Here is a 26,904-nt window from a genome sequence, read left to right on the forward strand (position 1 = left end):
AGACTGGGGTGGTGGTCCCCCTGTTCAAAAAGGGGGACCGGAGGGTGTGCTCCAATTATAGAGGGGTCACACTCTTAAGCCTCCCTGGCAAGGTCTATTCAGGGGTCCTGGAGAGGAGGGTCCGTCGGATAGTCGAACCTCGGATTCAGGAAGAGCAGTGTGGTTTTCGTCCTGGTCGTGGAACGCTGGACCAGCTCTACACCCTCGGCAGGGTCCTGGAGGGTGCATGGGAGTTCGCCCAACCAGTCTACATGTGTTTTGTGGACCTGGAGAAGGCGTTCGACCGTGTCCCTCGGGGAGCCCTGTGGGGGGTTCTCCGGGAGTATGGGGTACCGGGCCCTTTGATACGGGCTGTCAGGTCCCTGTATGACCGGTGTCAGAGTCTGGTCCGCATTGCCGGCAGTAAGTCGGGCTCGTTTCCGGTGAGAGTTGGACTCCGCCAGGGCTGCCCTTTGTCACCGATTCTGTTCATCACTTTCATGGACAGAATTTCCAGGCGCAGCCAAGGTGTTGAGGGGATCCGATTTGGTGGCCTTAGGATCTCATCTCTGCTTTTTGCAGACGATGTGGTCCTTTTGGCTTCATCAGATCGTGATCTGCAGCTCTCGCTGGAGCGGTTCGCAGCCGAGTGTGACGCGGCCGGGATGAGGATCAGTGCCTCCAAATCCGAGGCCATGGTCTTGAGCCGGAAAAGGGTAGAGTGCCTTCTCCGGGTCAGGGGGGGTGTCCTGCCCCAAGTGGAGGAGTTTAAGTATCTCGGGATCTTGTTCACGAATGGGGGAAGAAGGGAGCGGGAGATCGACAGGCGGATTGGCGCAGCGTCTGCTGTCAAGCGGGCGCTGTACCGGTCCGTCGTGGTGAAGAGAGAGCTGAGCCAAAAAGCGAAGCTCTCGATTTACCGGTCGATCTACGTTCCCACCCTCATCTATGGTCATGAGCTTTGGGTCATGACCGAAAGAACGAGATCGCGGATACAAGCGGCCGAAATGGGTTTTCTCCGTAGGGTGGCTGGGCTCTCCCTTAGAGATAGGGTGAGAAGCTCAGTCATCCGGGAGGGACTCAGAGTAGAGCCGCTGCTCCTTCACATCGAGAGGAGCCAGTTGAGGTGGCTCGGGCATCTGGTCAGGATGCCTCCTAGACGCCTCCCTGGTGAGGTGTTCCGGGCACGTCCCACCGGGAGGAGGCCCCGGGGAAGACCCAGGACACGCTGGAGGGACTATGTCTCTCGGCTGGCCTGGGAACGCCTCGGGATTCCCCCGGAGGAGCTAGAAGAAGTGGCTGGGGAGAGGGAAGTCTGGGCCTCCCTTCTGAAGCTGCTACCCCCGCGACCCGACCTCGGATAAGCGGAAGAAGATGGATGGATGGATGGATGGATGGATGTATTTGTCACACTGCTGTAGCAGACCATCTGCTCCTGGGTTTCATATCTCTCTGTTCCCCCTTAACCTTGACATCTCAGCACACACGGAGCCAGAGTATATTTTATTTAAAGCTGAAATTACAGGAAAATCTTCCCAAATCTGAATAAATTCCCTTCACAAAACCTGCTCCTGCAGTCTCTTTGTGTTTTATTAATGATAGTGTTGTTTCCAGTGGTGATGCATTCTCATGTTACCTAAACTGCACCTGCCAACGGTGTGACAGGCATTTCACTGCATGAATTATCTGCGTGGATGACGGCCGGCAATGTGGGATGCTGTATTAATCTTCCCTCCGTACCTGATGACGGCAATAGCGCCTTGACACAAATTACAGTTTGCTGAGGGATTTTGTTTCCTTTAAAATCTCTTGTATGGTGTCTTTCATCATGTGTCAAAGACAATAGATGCTTTTCCACTTGCTGAACTCTGAGACGCCTTCTTGCAAAATGACAGTGAAACACTTTTCCATTTTTTTCCATAGATTGCTCTGAACACAGATGCACAAATGCAGAAATAGGTACTACTTTTTTAACCCGCACCCAAGCTGAAATGCATGCTTTTTAATATACCAGGTCCTCATCAAAAAGTTGACATATTTCACAGATTAATTTCAAAAATATAACTTTTTTTTTATTATATACAGTTTGATACACAAAGCATTATATTTCAATTGTTTTTTTTTATATTAATTTCAAGGAATTTGTATGAGCTTTTGGAATCACACATACATTCAAATTACTTTACGTTATAGCTACATTCACACACTGATGTGCAGATTGGTAAATCAGCTTCTGGTTATAAGAAAACTACTCTTCTCACCGAGCCGCAGTTGGCCACTAATGAAAACCTGAAGTAACTTAGAAAATTTCAACATTACATATTTGCCTACTAAAAAGTATGCCAATGTACTGTACAGTATGCTCTCAATTCTTGGCTGGGGCTCCTTTTGTGAGCAGGCTTTGGCTTGGGTTGCTTTAACAATGACCTTCAGCTGATCTGTTTTGTTGGGCCTGGTGTCCTTCCTCTTCCTCTTGAAAACCTACTGTCGAAAACAGCGTCTTCAGAAAGTTTATCAGCAAGGGAACGCATGAAGTACTTATGGATGTCTTGTTAGATGCTAACTTTTGACTTGGGGATATAGTGGACCAACAGCAGCGAATGACATGACTCCCCAAATTCCCACTTACTGTTAAAATTTTACTCTGGACCTCAATCAAGAGGGATACAGCTCCTCTCTACTGCTCCTCGAAACTCTGGAACCTTGATTTCCAAATGAGATTTGTAAAAAGTACTGTAATCTGAAAACAGGACTTTGGTTTACTGTCCAATAGCCCCAGGCTTTTTAGCCCATGAAGGATGCTCCTCTGGCTCCAGAGTGGCCTAACACAGAGAAAGCAATAGTTGTAGCCCATATCCTAAGGTTCTTAAAGTACTGACTCTTTATTTAGTCCATACTTTATGAGTCTCCAAGCAAACTCTTGAAGGAGGTTTACTGCACAACCGACTCAAAGGCTACACTTATCCTTATTGCTTGTGTGTCTTTTTCCTTCCACTTAACTTTCTATGCAATTCTTGTGAACTAAGAGGTTTTTTTTTATCAATTACCTTCTGTGGCTTATCTTTCTTCTGGAAGGTACAGATGGCTTTCTGCTAGACAGTTATAGTCAGAACTCTTCATCCTGACCATATAATATTTTTCATTTTCCAAGGCACTGAATTTTGAGTAAGGTCTGAGTTTAATCTCTGTAATCTGTGCAGCTCAGTTTTTGTATATGTATCAAGGAAATAAATCAACTTTCTTAGCATATTCTCATTTATTGAAAGAAACCAGTAATCCAGAATATGAAAACTCTAGCAAGAGGGATTTTCATTCGAGGTCTGTTCACTGAACTCCTTATGTGAAGCTTAGAAAAATCAAAAAGGTTATGTGTGGGCTGAGATGTATGTTAAGATCTGAAAAATGTACTGAAATGTCAGCACAGATTGCTTTCAAGCTCATTTCTTTTCAAAAAAGTCTCCCACATTACTCTGTTTTTCTTATTAACATGATTACTGAGCTCCTGCGGACAGCTACCACTGAGAAAATAATCTTTTTTATATTCTATTTTCTTGATGATGCATTCTTTTGGTAAGTGGGAGCTTGAAAATCATAATTACAATGATGATAATAACGATCACCATAAAATGTAATGGGGGTAGTTTTGTTACTATAATTTTTAGGCAGCCTTTGAAAACCAGATCTTACCCCCTAGAAAGTTCAACTTGCAACAAAAACAAGAGGAGAGGTTGTGCATTAGGTATTCAAAAAGTGTTCCAGCAGAATAAGGCAAAACCTTTACAGCAGCCCATAGTGAAAGGGCAGCGTGCGGCCGGGAGGATATAAAGGAGCAGGAAACTAGTGTAGCAGAGTCTGTAACTAAAGTTCATGGTGATCTTCATCTCCTTTCAGATGGGACAAATGAGCTTCATTGTTGCCTGCCTATTACTTTGAAGCACATCCCAGTAATTCAGTCTGACTCTGCTGAATTTTTTCACAAACACTTTTTTCCCCTCACAGCTCTGCTTTAGAGCTGATATATCCCACTGGGGAATTAAACACGTCTTCTTATTTCCTATAACACATTGTCCCCTTTAGCTTGTAATTCCCTCAGAATCTAAACTGAACAAACAGCAGCAAATAGTTAATGAGGAGCTGGATAAAAACAGAAGCTGTCAGAGCTGATAGAATGTAAAGTTTAACAGCTTCTCGATGCATTCGGCTAAAAGCCGGCGTTTTCTTCCCACAGGCCAGGAGCGGATTGGGATCGACTCCAAGTATGAACAGGAAGGGAAGGTGCAGTTTGTGATTGACGCTGTGTATGCTATGGCCCACGCTCTGCACAACATGCACAGAGACTTATGTCCCAATCATCCTGGCGTCTGTCCACAAATGGAGTCCACAGATGGGAAGATGCTGCTCAAGTACATTCGCAACGCCAGCTTCAACGGTGAGTGACAAATTGTAAAAGTTTACTCATCAGATGTGCACAGACTATGAGGAAGAACAAAATTCACTTGCGTTTACTTAAGTAATTTAGGTTTTGATGACATTTAAACTGCATGTCCACCATAATAACCAAGTTAAAATTTAAATTTTAGCTACCCAGCTTTTAATATGACCACTGTAATTGAACTTCAGTCTTAAGAAACTTAAAAATATTATCCATCATGGGGTTTTAGGATTTTATGTGATGGACCAAAACAAAGTAGTACATAATTGTGAAAAAGAGAACAGAATAGATTTTTTTTTCTTATTATAATGTAAAAAATATGTGGTGTTTACTGTGATACAACTAAATAAAATCAATTTTTACCAGTTACTGTTAGAGTAGATCCAAACAAAAAGCATTATGAAGACCAAGGAAAACATCAGGCAAGTCAAGAATAAAACTGTGGACAAGTTTGAATCAGGGCTTGGTAGAAAACAAAATGTGAAGTTTTTAACACCTCAAAGAGCACTGTTCCATCTGTCATCAGAAAATGGAAAAAAATGAAGGGGCCAAAAGCTACAAAGACATGTTCGTTGTCCATCTACCTAAGTTGGCAGGCCAGGCAAGAAGAGCATTTGTCAGACTCATAGAGACCCAAGATGACCCTAGAGGAGCTGCAGAGATCCACAGATCAAGGAGTGGAATCACTTGATGACATCTCAGTCATACACTCTACAAATATGGTCTTCATGAAAGGGCGGCAAGACAACTAACAATGCACATTACTATGGAGAAATCTATGCCAAAAGGTGCAGTTGCAGCAAAATGTGGTTTTAAAAAGTATTGAGTTAAGAGGACTGAATACACATGTACTCCACACAATCACTTGGTAGCTATTTTAGTCGATGAAAATTATGGTTGTAATGTGAAAAGAGGTTAAAATGTTTGATGGAAGTAACTTTGAAAGAGACAGCATTTCTAAAAATGGTAATATACTGTTTCATCTGCCATTATATCCTGCACACTTGGCTCATTGCTACATCATCATTCATTTCAGGAGAAACACAAAAGACAAAAGAATGCACATAAGGGCCAGAGCAGTGGGAGATGATAAAAACCAGGACATAAAATTCCACATCCGTCATGTTTTATGTTCAATATGGCATAAAGAACAGTCAAGGCAAAGCAAAGAGAACACTTGCAGACAGTAGTCTACGACATGTTGCTCAAAAAACAAAGCTTTTATACAAGCAGGAAATTAACTGGCCACAAAGTTTGCATGAACATAAAAAAGATTTTAAAAAACCCAACCCAAAAGAAATCATAAAAAAATAAAAAAACAGAATCAGTGACAACATGAGTATCTGAAGCATTCTCAAAGGAGAACATGGACAGCATTCACACATAGAGAAATAGTGAACATGAGGAACAGGTGTCCTGATAACAAATTCAGGACAGATGCGACTCAGAGAATGGAAAGCAAAACAGACAAGGAAACAGATGCTATGCAAAAAAAAAACTTGATACAAACAAATAAGCAACCAAAAATAGCATTACTCATAGTCAGCAGAATAAAAAAGTTCTAGAAAACAAAAGAACCGTGACAGCACCCCCTCTCAGGAACGACTCCCAGATGTCCGAAAAAAGAAAAATGAGTCCAGCCAAAAGTGGATGAAATGAGGTTAATGGGATAAAGAGCCCAACTGGAAACAACGATAAAGAAAAGATAAGTAGTTCAGGGAAGTAGCACTGGGGCACTCCAGGTAAGCAAAGCAGTTCAAAATTCCCTCAGCAACAGGAACATCAGCAGGAGTCAGAATATGATGATGAATGGCAATGATGAAGATGCGCACCTAATTTTGTGATAAAGGCAAAACAATTGTAGAGCCAAAAACTGGGAAAAAAGAATTGGATACCATTAGATCCATTCAGCATTGGACCAATTCCTGCTCCATCTCAGACTTCTGAGATGGAGCAGCATTTACAGAACCAACTGGACTTAACAAAGGCATGGCTGCAGAGCCCTTTAGGAATGAATGTTTTCTGGGAGACAAAATCAGGTCACCTATGGTAGAGATATGCATAAAGCCTTTAAGTAAAGATCATGTCTATTATAAGTTACTGAATGGCAAACTTATTGCCTCCATAACTATCCCTAATAAATAAATAAATAATATTTTCAACGTATAGATGGCTTTTTTGAGTTCATCTTAACGTGTTAGTTAATGACATTTGTCCATATTTACAGTCAAGGCAAAAACTTAACAAGTGGAACTGAGACAAACACAGCTGAATGAGAACATGCCACAATCCTTCCTCACCCAGGAGGATTATGAGGGATGTAAAAAAAAATCCCAAGACTCACTGCTGCAATTAGTAGCATCTTGGGGTCTCCATAACCATCTTGAGACATTATCTACATGCCAAATGCATTTTTAGAGAACCCCTTGAGAAAATATATTGGAGTTTGGGAAACATTATTGGGATTTACGTGAACATGTGATTTATTGTCAAAGCCTTCTAACACTGTGATAGAACGGAAACCATTAAGACTGTTATGCACTCTTAAGCATAGCCTAATCTAATACCTGTGAAAGCTTGTTTGAGTAATTTGCCACATGAACTCTATAAAATATAGAGTTCATGTGGCTCTAAATAAACATTGTTTAAATGTTTATTTAAATAAACATTTGTGGTTCTCTGCCTGAAAACTGAAAATGGGTCTTCAACAAGTCTTACTGCATGACAATGATCCAAGATCCACAGCAAAATCAAGACAAAAATGGTTCAAAGAACAGAAAATAAATCCTCTGTCATGGCCGTGACTGTCACCAGTACTAACTCCTATAGAAAGCCTTGGAAAGGTTTGCTGAAGAGAAGAGATCTTATGAGAATGTCATATACTTTGGACAAGAAAGACTGTGAACAGAGAAATGGTCAAAGACCTTTCTCTCTGTGTGCTTCAACTACAGAAAATGTTACAGGAAAAAATGAAGTGCTGACCTACTGGCAAAGGAGAAAAGTACCAACAGCAATGGTGTAGATAAGTGTGACTTTGGTCTTTTCGTTAAAAAAAAATTAAAAAATTTAAAAAAGTATTTTCATTACTTAATGTAGGACCTTTCCCCCCTTACCATCCATACTTTCAGAGGAGTGGGAAGAAAGGAATTTAAATTGTTACAGGAAATGTTGGACAGTGGGGCAATGACCTATACACTACAAAAAGTATTAATAGGCCAGTGGCTCTGTCATCAGTGCATTCTTTTCAAAAGCTTGTTTAATTAGTACTGTTCTGCTTCACAGAAGAAGTATGCAAATAACTTTACCTTGAAGACTTTAAAAGTCTTGGCTGTTGATGATTTGTGCTCAGCATCAAGTGGGATCAACATCATGTTGAGCTTTGACTGTTTGCGTGATGCTTTAGATTGAATTGGGGGTGAAAATGAGACATTAACTTGTAGAATCTGGCTTCACAAAATGAAAGTAGTCATAAAAAGATTTGAATTTCAACACTTTTCAGTGCAATATTATTCTACTCTGTTAAAGAATGCTATTTTTTTTCACATATTGGTTGGCAATAGGGATGGAGGGCACACAGCTTGAAGGCTGAGGCATTTGCTGCTGGGTTTTTCAGGATAGCATTGACCTGGTGACCTGACGTGGTGTTGGTGAGGTCCAGGGTGGAAAGCTGAGCCAAACTCTTAAACATGCTTGGCTCAACAACTTGACCTGAAAACCTGAGTTAGGCTGAGATTGATAACTTTTTATTAACTGTTCAAACTGTGAGCCGTTGCCCACTGGAGACAGTGGGAGTCACCCCTCGTAACTCCACTAGGGATAATGGATGGCAATGGATGGATGCTAGACACAAACATAAAACAAAACACAAATTAATGTTGGGAAAAGGAAACGAACAAAAAAAATCCAAGTTAATAGTAGAAAACCTAAAAAACACAACATGATATACAGTCTCATGAGAACGAGACACAATTTAACTTTACATTCACTTTCATTTAAACGTCAAAGAAACATTTTTAGACATTTTGAGCAAAATGTATGTTGGCTGTGCCTTTAGCTGAACTACTACATTATTTAGCCTTGTACAGACAGCATAAGATAGCTCATAATGACAGCTGCTTTAAAATTCAAAAGTGAATAGAAAAGAGGAACCAGCAGGGAGATACGTTTAAAACAAGGGGAACCTTTGTCACTACAAATTTTCCGCTATGTATGTCTGACAGTGATCATTAAAGGGTCCTTTGAAGTACTCTGCGTTTTTAGAGAGCTTTCTAAAGACAATTTTGCTGTTTATTAAATTATACATCACTGTAATCTTTTCAGAACATTTCAACTTAAAGAGGTGAACCCAGTTCTTTGTGTCGTCTTTATCAAAATTAACTCTCCCCTGTTTAAAATGTAGGACTTGTTTGGCTATATACCAGATATATATGCTTCAGTACATATTTAGGAGCGTTCCTCTTTTTGGGGCTAATATCGCTGAATATTTTTAACCTGGCATTTTTCAGAAATTATAGACCCAGCCTGAAAAGTCAACACACATCCAATGACTAAAGAGGGGGAATTAGAAAATTTGACTGCTTGCCTGGTTTGAGAAATGAACAAAATGCTGATATTTTGGTTACAAATGAATAAAACCTTTTTTTATGTGTTTTTGTCATAGTTGGATGTTGTCTCTTGCTTAAAGCAGACGTGTTGGCAGAAGAGAATGAGTCATACTGTTTATCCTGATCCTCTAATTTTTCTGTATCTCCATTAACAATTTAAATGGCATAACTTAAGAAATTTGAGAGACATGGCAATCAGGCTAAGTTTCCATTGTATGTCATTTTTTTCATCAGAAATAAACAGTTGGAGGAGGTTTTATTCAGTTCAAATATTAGTCCGACAGTTATCCCTTTCACTCTGAACTAAAACTGTGCGGGAGCAATCTTAGAGATGAGTCAAAGTGTTCTTATGAAAATCAAATGATTGCACACAATGGAGAACTGTCTTGAAACTGTTATACAACAAAGAAATCTACTTATTGATTTGAAGCCACATTTTTAGGTTTGAATTTTCAGTCTGACTTGTCTGTTTATTTTTTTAGTGTTTACCAGACTATCATAAAATCTGAAAGAGAGAAGAAAATTAGGAACACAATGAATAAATGTTGTTTAAAAATATATATATTTTGTTGGTAATGAGAGACCAAATTTATTTAATCATTATGACTATGCTCTGACCTTCACAGGTTTATGTGTTTTGACTCAACAGGATTTTTGTTGTAGAGAAATTCAATATGTGGTGAATGCAAAAAGACAAGATTGCTTTTTTTTGATTCTAGGGGGAGGTCATATGTTTTATTGTTGGATAACAGTGACAACAGTTTTTAGCGAGTAATTCTTACCTAAGAAGGAAAAAAAATTATGACTTAAAAAGAACTGAGAACTTGCCTTCAGCACATCATCACAAAAATGTTCCTCCATTATGCCATTGTAAGAAGCATTGGAGTGAGAAGTAGTCTGCTTGATAAGCTGAGCACCACCAAGTTCCACCAAGGGTTTACTAATGAAAAATAACAGAAATATGGTTTTCTGTTTAGCCTTCTTGTTACCTGCTGCAAGTCTTGTTCTCTCTTACTCACAGTCTGAATAAACCACAGATCTGTCTCAACATTTTGTCAAAAATAGGTTTAATTTGAAATCTGTTCTTACATCTCTGTGCTTCCTCTGATTATTTTTTGAACACCTACATAAAACTGAAAATATCCAATGTTCTTGCTTCAACGCCAACTTCCAAACTGTATGGTATTGCAGTCACCCACCTTTGTAGTGCTTAGTGCATGCTGTTTTTTCATTTGAAATAAAACATAAAATTTTTAAGTTTATGTTTAAGCTGGTAATCTACAGATAATATGTAACATACTATTTTAAGCCAGTATAGGAACCAATTTTCAGTAAATGTGCCTCACAACAAGAAAGTTTCAGGTTTGAATCTTGGCGGTGGAGGGTTTTCATGTTCTTCCTCTTCCTGTTGGCATGTCAGTAGGACAGAAGATATGTGTGATCAATTGAATTTTTCTACAATAGTAGTGTGATGGATTGGCAACCAGTGGAATAGGCTACAGCCTTCAAACAACCCTGTACCAGAGAAATTGGTTTGGTTAAGCTATCACTGATTTTTTTTCCCCCCAATGCATCTTATTCAAAATGCTGGAGGTAATTTCCCACCCTTGCAGCAGTCCATATATACATATAGACAGTGTGGGTCCTTTTCTTTAGATTTCACAATACTGCACTGCTACTTTTACCGCAGTGACCATAAAACAGTGAAACACTGGCTCTTCAGGGGGCTGTTTGAGGTTTTACAGGCCACTCTATTTTTCTCCTACACACTTGGAAAATGAGGGTTTGTTTGCAATCTGCAACTTGGCTGTTGCTGAGTATTTCTAAATTCTGTTGCTTTTACATAAATCTGAGAGTTTAAGTTTGTTACAGAGATTACTCATACACCATAAAAAATAAAAGCAAATAAATATTGGTATTAATAATCACAAAACTGCCTCCGACAATGTAACTATGTTCTTATGTTTTGAGAAAGATCCACATACAAGTTGATTGTGTACCATGTATTCCTCATTACGTTTTGCTAACACAATAGTTAAAGTAGAACATTATCAAATGTCAAACTGTTTCCTGTCATCCCATGTATGTAGGTTATTTAAAAACATTTTAAGTGGATCTAAACATGACAAAACAAAAAGATTTTGCAGAACACCACATCCTGTTATGTCTGCTTTAAGTGCCGTTGTCACTTTTATTTGTGAAAAATTTGCAAATAAGGTTTTGGAATGAAAAAAAAAGCGTTTTACTTTCTTGTGGATTGCTGTAATCTTTCATAGACGTGTTATTTCTGTAGAAAACTGTGATATGCTTCATGTGGAAAAGCTATTTCACTCATGTGGCAGAAATGTTTTGACATGTTCAAAGGCAGGCTGGTTGATGTGGTTATCAAATTGTTTACACTTTAATCATAAATGTGTAGCAAGGCATGGAGGAAAAATATTTCCCTCATGCCCTCCTATACCATTAAAACTAAAGGGCAATACACAAGAGAGAGATAAAAATCTTAACTATTACCTGATGAAAAGAAAATTGATGATTGGTAATTATCCTTCTTTCATTTGCATAATGCCAAACCTCATACAGAGTAGTTGATGCTTTCTCAACCATCTGTACTTGACTATTAGTTATAAATGTTTGTGAGGAAGAAATTAAACATTATCATTCAGAAGCACTTTAATTATCAGTTCTTACATTGCAGGCTAAAAAAACAAGGATTTTAACCAATCTATTGCAATTGGTGTGTTTTTCTGTGTTAATTGTGAGTGTGCTTCTAGTTTTGTTGCTTCACTGTGCCTTTAAATTTCCCCTCAGGAACACATAACATTTTATTGAATTGAGCTGAATCTGGAGAGAGCCATTAAAAGACAAATATCCTAAGATTTTTCTAGATTTCTTTATCAACCTTAAAAAAATACACTTCTACATTTTGGTTAGCAATTATTAATTGGTTAATGTTTAACTTGCAATTAGTCTCCAATTTAATGCTTTCTTATTTTAACAACCAAACAATAGTGTCTGTGGCTATTTAACAGTGTGGTCAGGATGATCAAGAGTTTGTCATTAGGAACCGGTCATTAACTTACGCCTACTTAACAAAATGTGATCAGTAATTAGTCCCAGTGTTGTTCCTCATCAAATCACATTTAGTTCCTCAGTGTAAGGCAATACAAAAATATGTTGTCAGTGTTTAAGATTCTTAGTCACGTTGTACTTTAATGCAAATTTAAAAACATTTCCTGCAGCTGTTTTATTCCACCGATTCTTCTTCGCAGAGAGAAGAACAATGATGAGGCTCTTTTCTGTGTTGTAAATCTTTTCCCAGCAGCTTCTGCAAGAGCCTGATTGGACTAACCGGCTCAGTTTAGCTGGTGTTGCCTGCGATGGATGCTACATTCAATCACATGCCAAATTTTTTGTTGTGTTCTTCCAAAGTGGCTACTCGCTTCCCAAATGCTTACCAATGATGACTTCCCAGATGGTTCTGTGTAACAGACCATCTGGTCCAGCAGGTTACGCATTTACGGTGGCAGGCTGGTATATATTAGGGCAGGAGTAGTCGCACTGAAGCATGGTGAAGATGCAAAAACTGTTAAGTGTATTAGTCTATTGATATAGCATGCAAACAATACCTTGTGTTATGTCAGCACTTACGTACTTACTAAGTCTATTTTATAAATTGACTAAGTGCCACATGCCACATGATTCCATAAGGATTTATAAAGAAACATTTTATCCAAATTCGTCATTTATCTAGATTTCATCACACATTAAGTAATCAAGTAATGTGTCTGGCTAATTCGTACAAACAGTCATAAAAAAAACTTGAACTGAAGCCCAACAAGCTGCTTGCCTTTCTCTACCATGGTCGCTATGGCAGCAGTGCAGAGTTCCAGCAGGCGAGAAGACCTATTTTAAGGTGGAACCAAGCAAACTGAACGTAGGCAGTTGCCTGCATTCAGGACGATATTTGTTGGAGACCCTAAGTGCAGATTCATGCACTGGTTTCAGAGTCAACTGTCCGGTGTCAGAAACAATCTGGACTTGGCTGACTTCTCTGGTTTTCCCTGAAAACATTTACATAAGCGTCACAGCGACACACTCATTTCACCTCAGCCAAAAATAAGCTTTCCTGCAGCTCTCTTCCTGTCTCGATGTTCTAACTCAAACCTTTTTACTCCGCTGGTGCTCCATCAGGCATCTCTCAGTGCCCCTTATTGCATTTAGACGGGAACCATGTGAATTATCTTGTGTATGTGCCCCTGCTAATGTATATTTGAGAGCGAAGGAGTGTAAACCTCCTTAGCTAATCTCCCCACTGTGCTGGAGTCACAGAGCTGAGAAGTGAGAGGCAGAGAAACAAAAAAAAAAAACAGGAAAGAATAATGATGCGAGAAAAACACAGCAGTGGATCCCTGGTCCACCCACGCTGCTTTGCACAGCTCAGCAGCAGTGCACTTTTGTCATGTCTTAGTTCACAGCCACATTCAAATGCATAAATCTTTCATCTTAGACGGAGCTTTTGCTAAGAAGTCTGCAAAGACCATTTTGTTCCCCTGAAACTATCAGCTAATAAAAGAAAAGAAATGAATTTCTGGTAGTTTTTTTTTTCTCATGTGCACCCACAGAAACACTACTTAATTATTTGCTCTAAACCTGAGGAGCACCCGGCGTCCAATCATCCGTGACGCTCGGCTGAGTGACAGAGCTGTTCTGAGCTCAATGTAGAATAGTGCTGAGGCAAGGAGTAAGAATGGCAACCCTGGCACCGCTTTTTCTCACAGAAGTCAATACTTTGTCAACATCTTTATACACCGTGTCAACAAGTTTTCTGTCTACATGCTGGAAGCCGAAGTGACAGGAATGTGACTGCCACCCACAGAGCTTTAGCTTGGCTTTCATATCAGCAGCATTCAGAACAGGTATCGTAAGTTCAGTCCAGATTCATTTTCTGTGCTGACAAATTGAAACTCACAAATTAGTGATCCACCTTAAGGAGCAGGGTCAGACGGCGCTGTAACTATAATGCTGACATGGAACATACAGAATGTGCTGTCACCTTACATAACCAGAGGCATTTACTGATTGGTGGCTCTGTGTCAACATGGAAATAACCTCTCAATGTTACAATTTCAAATTTGGGTGGAGGTGTGACAACTAAATTATGAGTGGTGGTAATTTGTTGTGACATTTTGGTTGGCATCTTATTTTGCTGTCTTTACCTCATGCTATCTCTGCCTCTCGCAGATTACAGTAGACTTTAGCCCTGAAATTGTTGTTGAATATTTAGTGGTCAAATGTCCTTGAGCTAAAAAAAAAAAAAAAAAAGTCTAAAAATGAAGGGTAAGGTGCATTAACCTTCTGTCCAAAAGCCAAACAATCTGCTCTTCAGATAACACCCTGTGTTCCCAAAGTGTTTTGAACATATGCTTGTGGTCCATTCTCTACACTTTTTTATAGCCAGAGCTATTAAAAGTGCCTAATTCCCCTGCCAAGAGTCATTAGACTACCCTGTCCCACTTAAAAGATGGTTGCTCTGTTTGTATCTGTGTGCCAAGGTGAACAGACTTTTTTTTTTCATTTTCACACTGCATTGTGAAACAAATAGAATGACCTTATCAGCAATGCAGAGCTCATGGATAAAAGAAAGCACAGACATTTTTATGCTTATGCCATTACGAAAAATGTTATGTTGAATGACGTCACTCGCATGGCATGTTACCTCATGCACTCTCACGAGACTTGTATAATGGCGTAATGTGCATATGCCACGACATATACAAGGACTGAGTAGTTTGGTTTGGCTGAGAAATGAAATAAAAAAACATTTTTTTAACATACAGAACCTGTTAGGTTTTCCACAGTCCTCACTAAACTAATTAATGAAATATTCTGGACTGGGCTGGAGAGAAAGCCGGTGCACACAAGATGGGGAACAGATGGGGACCATATGATGCTTTGGCTGACCTGTTTACCCTCCCAACATCTCCTGTTGTTGACCACAGACTAAAATGCAGACTGAAATGCAATGCTTTTAAACAGTAGAGTTTTGCTTTTATTATACCTAAAATTGGGGTACATGTCAAAATACATACTAAAACACTCAAAAAATAAATAAATAAACAAATAGACCAGAATTTCATAACAGTTTCAGCATAAGTCACTGCTCTGTGAAGTTATGAAATTGTGGTGTATTTATTTTTTCATGCTACACTGGTGTTTAAAACAATAAGCTATAAGATTACAGTAGAGATTATAAAAAAGAGAAAATCAATACATTTGTATCAAGGGCATTTATACATCTGTAACCCTCCTTTTTCAGTTTGTTTCTGATTATCAAAAACGTTTTAATATTAGACGAAACCAACTTCAGTAAAAAGAAATGCGGATTCCAATACTGCATTTCTTTATTGTGCTTTATTTTTAAAGCACTGTAATGTACAGTAAGTTTGACTACTTACTGTACTACAACAACAATTTAACTTCACAAAGTGTTTTTTGAGAGATTTATACTTTCAGCTATTCAGCAAAAATCCGTCTTATCACTAGACATACGAAAATTTAAACATTTTCAGAAAGCCACCCAGTCTTTGTGGTTTGCTTGACATTACATCAAACTCCAACCACAAGACTTTAGTGACAATACAAATATTTTGTTTAAAAAAATCCAAGATGCATGAATAAATCTCAAAAGTCATGACCTTCTTTGGAGCTGAAGACAAACATACACAGATTTCTGCTTAGTGGAAAACACAAAACCACTAAAGTAGCTTTAACATCTGATGGCCCATGATATTTCATACCAAACAAATGTTGAATGAATCTCAGAGCTGCAAGGGTTTTTCATGTAGAATAAGTGTATGCGAATCCAAGCTTTAATTTTGTATGCCACTGAAGTAAAGATGAATTTATTTTAAGGTCTTTTACAAATCTAATAAAAGGTGCCAAACATGGAGAAGGCGCAGAATGTGCAGAGCTGGAAACATGCATTATTTAACCATGGCATGAATGTGACAACTTATTTTTCAGCAGTCGTTGTGCAGCAGGAACAAACCTCCTTTGAGGTCACTTTGTAGTTTAAATCAAAAGATTAAAGCATCTTATGTGCAGTGAGAAGAAATACTGCTTCCTCTGACCTCTGCATGTGATTTTCTTTTTCATTTAGTTTATTTTGCTCCATTCCCTTTTCTTGCCCTGTGCAGGTAGTGCCGGCACATCTGTTGTGTTTAACAAGAATGGCGATGCTCCAGGACGTTATGACCTGTTCCAGTTCCAGGTGACCAACTCCTCGGGCCCAGAGTACAAGGTGGTGGGACAGTGGGCGGACATCCTTCAACTCAGGGTATGGTGATTCACAGAGGCTCATAAAGCAGGAGACTGACAAATAGTTTCTAATGTTTCTGCTTAATCAAGACACATAGGCTGCTCATGTAAAAAACTGAAGCATTCAGTTTGACAATATGCGTACACTATTTATATTTCCAACTTTATTTGTAGTCTGTGTGTTCTTAGATGCAGAAAATGAGCAATCCAATAAGAGAGAAAGACATTCTCCAACCTATTTGAATAAATTTACCCAGCAGATAAATGTTTCGGTGATGTAATTTTAGCTGCTGTTGTTTTCTTGACATATGAACCCAGAAATATTAACAGAAATGTTTTGGTTTATGTGTTGTCTTGAAATGTGCCAAAGGCCAGGTCCTACAGAGGCCAGACTTTAAAGAAAATGTTTCCATGCATAATTTAATTTTTAATGTTATCTTCAGCTTTTAAGAGAAAAAAAAGGAAGAGGGGAAAGAAACACGATGTGAAACTTGGCCATTTCAAAATTAATGTGTGAAAAGGGATAAAAGGATTTCCGCTGGTTACATTCAGCATGTTATATAAAAGTTCTGATGTGTTTTGACCAAGAAAAGGAATCTTTGGCAAAGACTTCAGCAGGACCTTGATAACAGCGATTGACTTTAAAAAGTAGAAGTAAGGTAACAGTGAGAGGAGGGTTTCATTATACTTTCACTGCATCTGTCAAAAACTGACTGCAAAAGAGTAAGGGAAAAGAAAGGGCCTATTTTCAACAAAGATGTCAGTCCATGCGCTATACGTACAGTTTTTTTAGGCAGGAGAGTTACTGAAGATGTTGATGTTGTTTGAAATTGAAACCTAAAATACTGCACACACCTTCTATGCTGCTTGTGCAGCTCATTAACTTCCTTCAGACTTTACGGCTCATAGCAGGGTTCTCTGATTGCATTCTGGCAGATGAAATTACACTGCTAGGGTAAAATTGTTTGGAAGCTCAGGAAAAAAAACATATTTTTATGTATATAAACTCAAAAACCTTGAAGGTATTGAAGATATTAAAATACAGAATACATTTATTTAACCAATAAACATACCATTGTATAGATTCATGTTTAGAGCTGGAAATAAGATGCTTTTTAAAATTTAAAGTTTGGAATTAAACTCAAATGGGTTGCTGTCACAACAACAAAGTCCATTTTCAGTCATTCATTTCTGACTTGAATACACAAGTAGATTTGTTTCAGTTCAAAGAAAATGATTTTAAGATTTTTAAATTTGACAGTTTATCTTAATAGCCAACAAGAAATAAATATGTTCTTATGTTTTTTTTTCTTTCTTATTAAATGTTTAAGGGATGGTGGCCGGCAAATGTAAACCTACAGAAAAAGGAAAATATGAATGATGAACTCCAAAACATACTAACACAAAATAAGAAATGCAACAGAAAAACATTGCAAACATAAAAAGCTGCAATGACAGAAATAGCAATAATCAACAAATCAAATGAAAATGAAAAATGCTGCAGTCACAGAGGAAAAAGCTGTAGTAAGCGTCATTTTGTGGCTTTCGGCCACCATATTCAACTCATCAAACATTCGAATCTTAGATAAAGAGAAAGTTAGAAATATCAGTTTTCCAAATGATAACTTTGTCAAGGAAAAGAAGCAATCCAAGCCACCTTGGCTGTATGTAAAAAGCAACTACCCCCAAAATGCATTAAGTGACGTCACCACCTGTGTGTGGTATAATACCTCTACAGGGTGTTATCACCAAAGCACATTTTCATCCACTCGTCTTTGCAAATGGAGCACTTTTTTTTTTTTTTTAGCATGGACAGCTTGCTGAAGCTGAAAGTTATAGTAAAATATCTAAATCAGATTTAAGTCCAGATTTGACCAGGCCACTCTGCAACAAGTTTTGTTTTCTGAGCTCTTTTTTGACCTTAAATTGAATGGCTTACCAAGGGAGGGCAATAACTTCATGATATATAGCGACGTTGGTTTGGATGGAATTTTATTTCTCCCATTAATAAAAAAAAATAATTAATTAAAAATAGATATTTTTTTTTCATATTATGGCATATTATTTTTGTATTATTTAAAAATTTGTTTTGTAATTTGAAAAATTGCAATTTCATATATTTAATTTAAATTCTGTTAAAAAATATTTAATTACAAGACATATATCATAAACATGTCGTCTCTGCAACATGACCAATCATTGAGTTCAGAGTTCAGAGGTCAGGATAGTCCTGTTTTTGCTCATGGAAAAACTCAAATTATCTGCAGTAATGATGAAGCAAAACCCAAAAGAAAACTACCAGTTCAAGGTGTCAAAAAACCTTGTTTCTGGCCTCCATGGCAACAGAGCTACTGGTCTCATTACTGTTTCCACATTGTGTGCGTTCAGGAGGTTTTCCCACACACCACCATTCATCGTCCAAATAACAAATGGCACCTTCATAGCCCTTGATAAATGACAGATGATAATCTATTCTGACAGCTCAGAAATAATACATTTGTCACACAGACACATATCACAGACAGACTGCAGATGTGAGTGTGTGTGTAAGTGCTGCCTAGGTGTAGGTCAGTAACTGTAATCACTGGCTACATATGGAGGAGGCATTCTGTTGTCTACCTATACATATGTTTTATCCTACGATGAATGCCCCTGTTGTGTCTGCTTCACCTGATAATATTTATTTTAAAGGCACTTTGAGTTCAACAACAGGTGGTGGAAATTAATTACCCCATGCTGTGTGTTTATGTCTTAAATCAAGTTCAATTAAAATGTCAGTGATGTTTAAAACATTTTTTTCCCATTTATTATATAACAAAATCCATGTTCAAATTCAGTCAGTGATATCTGACGATAGCAAAGCACTTCAACCTGGATATTCTTATTCATATTGAATTGTTTGACTTTTTATTTTGTAAGTTTTTTTCTATATTAATAGGTTAGTTTGCTCTGGAGCTGTTCAGTCAATGATTTTGTGACACATTACAGAACTAATTTTGAATTTTAATCAGCAAGTAATTAAAAATAAATGAACACATCTTCATATTAACCGCCATTAGTTCAATTTATACCTCTGCACAAACCAAGCATTTGTGTTGTTCATGGTAACATTGAAATTATAACCAAATTAGCAGCTCAAGCATGAGTGGGAAAATCCTTGGACTTCCAAAACAACTACTTCAGTCAGTGCTAAAAGTTTGTTTGTTCAGGTCTTTTAACAAAGTAATATAATATTAGAGATCATTATCAATCCAGCCAAATGAATCGATTCAAAGTCAACCACATATATTCCAACTCGATTCTAATCATACCGCATGAGAATTTGTAAAAAAGTAAATTTATTTAAGACAATCCAGCCAATTGCAAGGAGGGACTGAATTTGCAAAATTCCCTCATATTCGGCAAGCATAAAGGGAAAGTGGAAAGAAAAGACTATCTTTTAATGGGAGCAAACCTCTATCAAAACTGTCTCAGGGTGAGAAATCTTTTCTTTTTTTTAACAAAAAAGGAAAGCGTTAAAAGCAGCAGTAGCTCCTCTAGTGGCTCCATCTTGGGGGCAATACAGCTAAAAATACAAGGTCCTATCCAGTTCTAAAATCTATGGGATGGAAGAGGGAGCAAAAACTGTAACCCCAGGTTCAGATATAACTTATATGAAGCGATGTAAGAGTCAGTGTTTCCATTGAGTAATGTGTGCTATTTCAACTTAGAGGAAACAGTATAGAAATAAGCCACAGAATATTTTTGAACCAAGTTTCAACTTGGACCCGCTTTGAGAACCAGCGATTTAATTTTTCATCATTTACTAAGCTGTTCATGATACAGCAAACAAGACACCAAACCATTTATCCATCTCTGGCTCTATGCCTCACTTGAGGCAGAGACTGAGTGATGGTCCAGAAGGAGCAATCCACCTGCTTCTGGTTGAAAAACATGGCCTCAGTCTAGAAGAAATGAGATTAGATTGTAACATTTTTTGATCATTAATCTCCAGAATTCTTTTGAACACTTAATAACAAAGATACACCGTAGTTAAGTGCATTGGTACAAAAAGGATTTTTTTACAGGTACAGATTGTGGAAGGATTAAAATTATCATAGAAAACACAAACAACTATTATTTTATAAAAAAAAAAAACCACAACCAAAGAAAGATCTCATGAAGCAGTTAGTGAAACTATAATGTCACTTAAAATCTTTGCCTTACTGTCTGAATGTCTAAGATCCCTATTCATATTCTTTTCAGTTGTGTCACTACAATTATGAAGAAGCTGACCTTTTGTTTAGTAGAGGTCTGAAAAGGGAAAGAACTGATGTAAATATAAATTTATACTTACATTTTTTCATTGTACTATCAGACCGTTTTTAAATATTGCCCTCCTGCTTTTTAAATAATTTATGAAACGGTGATAGGCAGCAAGGATTTTGAGCCCTTCTTAAATTCTGACATCGTAAGTGTCAGAAAGCTGAGTAAATTATTTCAGGAAGATTTAAAACTCAGTCAATCTTTTCCCTTTTGACTGTGCATTCCTTAAATTGTTTGAGAGCAGATTTTTTTTTATAGTTTGACAAAGTGTTATTTACATACTTTTTTCTGGCATTGTGCTGAAAGAATATGAATTGTTATTGTTCAAATTAGAATATAATAGAAATAACCTGTATGTTCCCTCAGCGAGGCAATTCAGGTGTACCAACATCAAGGTGACAGGCAAGCCGAAGAATGTAATCTTATGTTCTCTCTCACAGAAATTGTTTGTGCATATCCTTGAAGTGTGAATTTTATTTTCATTTCTTATTATTTTCATGATGAAGATAACTATTTGATTAAAAACTGGACTAAATACTACCACTTGCATAGAAGTAATGAAAAGTCTGACATGTTGAACCTACTTGTTTTCAAACCAAAGATAAGGATGCCTTGTTAATTCTAGTCATTTAGTTTTTTTTAATTATAATTCTGCTGAAATGCAACTTTGAGGACCAAAGATTTGCTATTTTCAATTATCCAAGTAATGTGAAAGGAATATTAAGTTAACCCAGGACTTGAGGGAAGACATTTTAAGTTTTTTTTTTTTTTTTGCTAAAGCTACAGGTTTGTTTTCTTGTGTTGTTGTGCAGTTAAATTTAAGCCATAGAAGTGCCTCCTTTGTATGTGTCTTATAATCCCATTTACTGAGCATCAGTTAAGTAGGTAGTCAATCAGTGTGCTCCAGGAAACCAATTCATATCTCAATAATATTCATGTCTGCGGTGCTCAAACTTTTTAAAGTAAAAAAAGAATGTATCCATCACACTATGGACAAAACACTGTAGCATGCTCAATTTGATAATAACCTGAGCTGCTGTGAGTTTTCTGGACATGATTACAAATTTTGCAGAATGAACATTGCTACTTTCACAAAAAGCCATGTACAGTATATCTCACAGACTGTATGTGCCAGTGCTACACACTCACCAGAACTTAAATATTGCAGCAATAAAAACAGTATTTAATATCACTCTGCACAATGTAGACCCTTCCCTCACCTTAACGTACCAGATGCTGTGAACTCAAAGCAAAGCTGATAGTATGACCTACTTTCTGGTTGAATTAACTAATAATTATCTGTCAAAACTGATGGGCACTCATAGAACATTGAAATTACTTTCCCAGACAGTCGGGTTTAAAATATGAAAATAAAAAAAGTGAGCAGGACACTGATATCACAGCAAAAGTAATTTGGCATGTCCTAAAAACAGCAAATCATTGTAGATTTAACATTACTGATGTGTGCTATTTGGAAGTGTTGCAAAAGGAAACACGTCATACAAGTGGGTGACTTATCACATAAAGGTCAAAGATTGACAGAAAAATAAATGATTAAAACACAATAAATTTGTATGACTAATTTAAGCTAATTCTTTCATTCATTAAAAATATCATCCACATAAAACTTTCTCAACAGGAGGGATTAATGGGGTGACCTAGTCTGAGATGGTTTATTATTTCTCAGAGCAGAATGTCCAAACCTCATAGTCGAAAATGTTTTGCATTTTGCAAAGAAATCACATTTTGTTTTCCAAATATTTAAACAGATCATTGTAGCAATACTCATAAAATATAAGTGTGACCTCAAGTTAATTTTATTAGCATTAAATACTTACATCAGATTAAAGTTTAAACTGTAGGAAGGTACTATAAAGTTTTAGTCAAACAAGACACTGAAATCAGCAGTACAGTAGCCTTCTAATTTCCTAGAGTTGGCCTCAAAGCTCTAACAATAATCATCATGATCAGAATCATTTCTGTCAGGCATATGCCACGGTCCTCTTTAGAAACTGTAACCATAGCAACAGCATATGTAATTTGTTGTATGTATAAAATTCTTATCTATGATGTTTAAAGTATAGTGTAAAATAAATGCTAGCGGTTATTACAATCCCTATTACTAAATAGATACAAATCTGCAGCATGTGTGTACATGGTCCTATGTGTTTCAAAAATGTACTACCCAAGACTCTCCCACAGCCACCAGTTTGGCAAATGTAGCTAAATTTTTTTAGCAATCACTGCTACACATTTAGTGTTGATTTCTGAACTGGAACTCTACTTATGAATTGTGGAGTTTCTATTTTACGGCATTAATAGATTATTCAAATAAGTGTTGAATTTAATAGGCATTCACCTTCTCCTCTTCTGACAGTACTACATCCGTGTGCAGATAGACACACATGGTGTCTTCATTACATCAACCGGTTGGTTTTATTTTATTTGTTCACTTATGTTTGTGGACATTTGTGGTTCATATGTTCAAAAAAGCATTCATTCATTTGTTAACTCATTCATTCATTCATTCCTTCATTCATTCATAAAGCTCTCATTTAGTGTGACTTCATTGACAGCATCAACCTCCAACGTCTGAGATAAATCAAATGCAGCACGAGAACAATCTTGGTGCATAAGAACAGTAACAATATCACTGTATCAGCAGGAGTTTTAAAACTGTGGTGCAATCCAACTTGGACATTTGCTGTGTGTGTTATGTAATTAAAACCAAAAGGAGTTGTAAAAACCTGGAATAAAAGGCTGTGTAAAGTTGAAATTTCTAGAAGCAAAATGTCAGATTTATTACTCACTGTGACTGTCGTTCATTGAAAAAGAAAATAGAGACTAGATCAATGATTTTTATCTCATTCAATTTTTCAGATAACTTCATTCTGTGAACATGTGGTGATAGTGTTTGAATAGTATCAAAAAGTCGGATAAATACACTGTTATGCTAATATGAGTTTGGCTGAAGTCAGCAGCACTTGTTCCTTATTCTCTGTCATCAGCTTTTGTTTAGCTGGAGAGAGTTTTTTATGTTAATTACTGCACTTCTCTTTCAAGAAATTTCTGCAGAAGCAAAGATCAATGTGCTACAATGACTCATTGTTTGTGCTATTGCTCGCTTTTAGCTTCACAACATAGTTAATTTCTTCTCATTTATCTAGCTAATAACTGATGCCAGAATTTCTTGTGAGTAACCTCTAAAGGCAGCCTAAGTACCACTGGCTTGTACCACAGTATTGAAAATCATGGTTGTACCGATCATGAAGGGATCTGGAGTATTTGTGACACTTTCAGTTAAAAATGTTATATCAGTCATGTTTCACAAAACCCATGTTGGTGTCAAATGTAAGCAGGTCCCCAGTCTGTTGGAGATCAAGCAATTTATTTTAGTATCATATCTCTTAGTGTTGATGTTAGATTTTTGCTTAATTCTGTTGATGTTCTGATTTGATGTGAAGCTAAGTTAGAGAAGCTTTTATCCTCCTGGTGCTTTTAAAGCCAAAGTTCAGAGCACTTTCAAAATAAATCAAAAGATCTGCTCAGAGTGGTATAAATTTTTTAATGCCTTTGCAAAATATGTAAATCCACCTCTGTTGCTTTTTAGTTTGACTTGTATGTTCCAACTACAACGTAATCTTAAATCATAAAACACCTCAAGGCCTTTGTGTTTATGACATTCTAACAGTGTTTGCTGCTAATGTATCCTGCACTTTTCCTTTTCATGACAAGATTCTGAATAGAAATGGGGTATAGTTGAACGGTTGCATTTTACAAAACCAAATCCCATTCTCCTTCCTCCTCATCACGTATTTCATACCTCACCGGGTCTTGTATTAAAGCCTAATGTCTTTTGCATTTCACATTTATTTTTACTTCGCTGAACAAAGGTATTCTCTGTTGCTATGGTGATTTCAATTACTTTCAAGTATTAGGAAAGGCAATCCCCTGAATAAATTGGCAGGAGAGATCTTGTACTGTATTAATCCTTTCTTTTAGCAGTGGGAGGTTAATGTGATGTGTTTGAGCGGCATATCGATGCCATGTGTCCTGAAAGTTTTAGATACCTTTTTCAATCTCTTGCATATCTCACAGTCACTAACTCCTCATCCTGTGTCACATCTCTCCCAGCTGGAGGAGCTTCAGTGGCCAGATGGGGAGCAGGAGGTGCCCAACTCTGTGTGCAGTTTGCCTTGCAAAACCGGGGAGAGGAAGAAGAAAGTGAAGGGCATGCCATGCTGCTGGATCTGTGAGCTATGTGATGGCTACCAGTACCAGTATGACGAGACCTCCTGCAGATTATGCGCGTACTACATGAGACCCAATTCCAACAGAACAGCGTGCCAGCCCATCCCCATCATAAAGCTGGAGTGGCACTCTCCTTGGGCAATAATCCCCGTCTTTCTGGCCATGCTTGGAATCATCGCCACCATCTTTGTGATGGCGACATTTGTGCGCTACAATGACACCCCCATAGTGCGGGCATCTGGCAGAGAACTGAGCTACGTGCTGCTAACTGGCATCTTCCTCTGTTACATCATCACCTTCCTCATGATCGCCAAGCCTGATGTAGCTGTATGCGCCTTCAGGAGGATCTTCCTGGGCCTTGGCATGTGCATCAGCTACGCGGCCCTCCTCACCAAGACCAACCGGATCTATCGGATCTTTGAGCAGGGCAAGCAGACAGTCACAGCCCCTCGCTTCATCAGCCCAACCTCACAGATCGCCATCACCTCCAGCCTCATCTCTGTGCAGCTTCTAGGGGTTCTGGTGTGGTTTGCCGTTGATCCGCCGAACACAATTGTTGACTACGACGAGCAAAAGACGATAAACCCCATGCTGGCTCGAGGAGTCCTTAAGTGTGACATCACAGACCTGCAAATAATCTGCTCTTTAGGCTACAGCATCTTGTTGATGGTCACCTGCACCATCTACGCTATCAAGACCAGAGATGTACCAGAAGACTTCAATGAAGCCAAACCCATCGGCTTCACCATGTACACTACTTGCATAGTATGGCTGGCTTTCATCCCAATTTTCTTTGGCACAGCCCAGTCAGCGGAGAAGGTAAGTCATTTCTTTCTGATGTGCTTTCTCACTCTGTCACCACCCGTCCCTTTGTAGCTCTCCCTTCTTTCTTTCACAATTGTTCTTTTGATTTCTGACAGGACTTGTTATGTTGTGTCCAAACATATGAGCATGCACAAGATGAAACAACCTGAAAACACACAAATACACATTTACAGTTGCCTCGCAGAAACATTAATACTGTTTCAACCTTTTCACATCTTGTTGCAGAGCAGTCACACTTTAATGTATTTTAGCGCACAAGTGTGAAGTGAAAGAAAGCTTAAAAAAAAATCTGCAGTGTGTCACACACACACATTCCACACAGCTGTAGGAATACAAAAGTATAGTAAAAATATGATTTAAAATGATATGCTCAGACTAAAGAATCTGTTAAGGGGATAAATTGTAAATTATTCACTCAACAAATCTGAGCTTTATGATTTGGATGTTAACTTGTGTAAAGAAAGCCTAAAAAAATATTAGAATTCCCATTAATGATATTTTTTTTATTGATCTAGTGACTAATGTTTTGATGTATTGATTATTCTAAAATACATATTTTCCACCTAAATTTTTCTAAATGTTTTGTTTAAACCTAAGAAAATGTAAACAAATATAATAAAATAAAGTTTGCATTTTAATTTGGCTCCACTAACAGAACAAAAATAATTAAAGCTAAGTTCTTATAATTACATATTTACAAAAAAACCCAACAACAACTGTGGGTTTTCAGAGTGCTAAATATTTTAGTGACAGAATGACCTAGACCAATGTTAAATCTGATAATTGATGTTCATAGACACTGTCCATCTAATCTGCTCAAGCTTGAATTTTGTGAAAGAAGAATGGCCAAAAAGTAAAGCTTTTTAGACGTTCAAATTTTAGATGTTTTACTAAGTATTAGCTCACGGTGACTGGATACAAATCCAATAAACACATCACATTTTATTTACAAAGAAATTTGACAAAACATGCATAATTTTTCTTCTTTCTTCCAATGTACAATGTGTGCATTTCTTTGTTTTACACAATTGTCATGTGACAAAGTGTGAAAAAGGTTCAGTCATATAGATCCTTTGTGGGACACTGTAGAATCTACATGGATGATGACTGCTCTGACCGGTGCAGCAACCCACACTTGATTCTCGACTGTGCGAAGGAGGTCTGTGAATGTGGTGGAGGAGAGGATGT

General features: G+C 37.7%; 1 protein-coding gene across 1 annotated transcript in view; it reads left to right on the plus strand.

Moving 5' to 3' along the window:
* The window catches only part of LOC116728437 (metabotropic glutamate receptor 7-like), a 114,241-nt gene that overhangs the window by 70,688 nt on the left and 16,649 nt on the right, over positions 1-26,904 (plus strand). Inside the window, exons 6-8 of the mRNA XM_032576561.1 lie at positions 4,208-4,408; positions 16,215-16,354; positions 24,775-25,710. Coding sequence (XP_032432452.1) covers positions 4,208-4,408; positions 16,215-16,354; positions 24,775-25,710 — 1,277 coding nt within the window. The remainder of the gene's footprint in view (positions 1-4,207; positions 4,409-16,214; positions 16,355-24,774; positions 25,711-26,904) is intronic.

The sequence above is a fragment of the Xiphophorus hellerii genome, chromosome 1 (genome assembly GCF_003331165.1).
Source record: "Xiphophorus hellerii strain 12219 chromosome 1, Xiphophorus_hellerii-4.1, whole genome shotgun sequence".
NCBI lineage: Eukaryota > Metazoa > Chordata > Actinopteri > Cyprinodontiformes > Poeciliidae > Xiphophorus > Xiphophorus hellerii.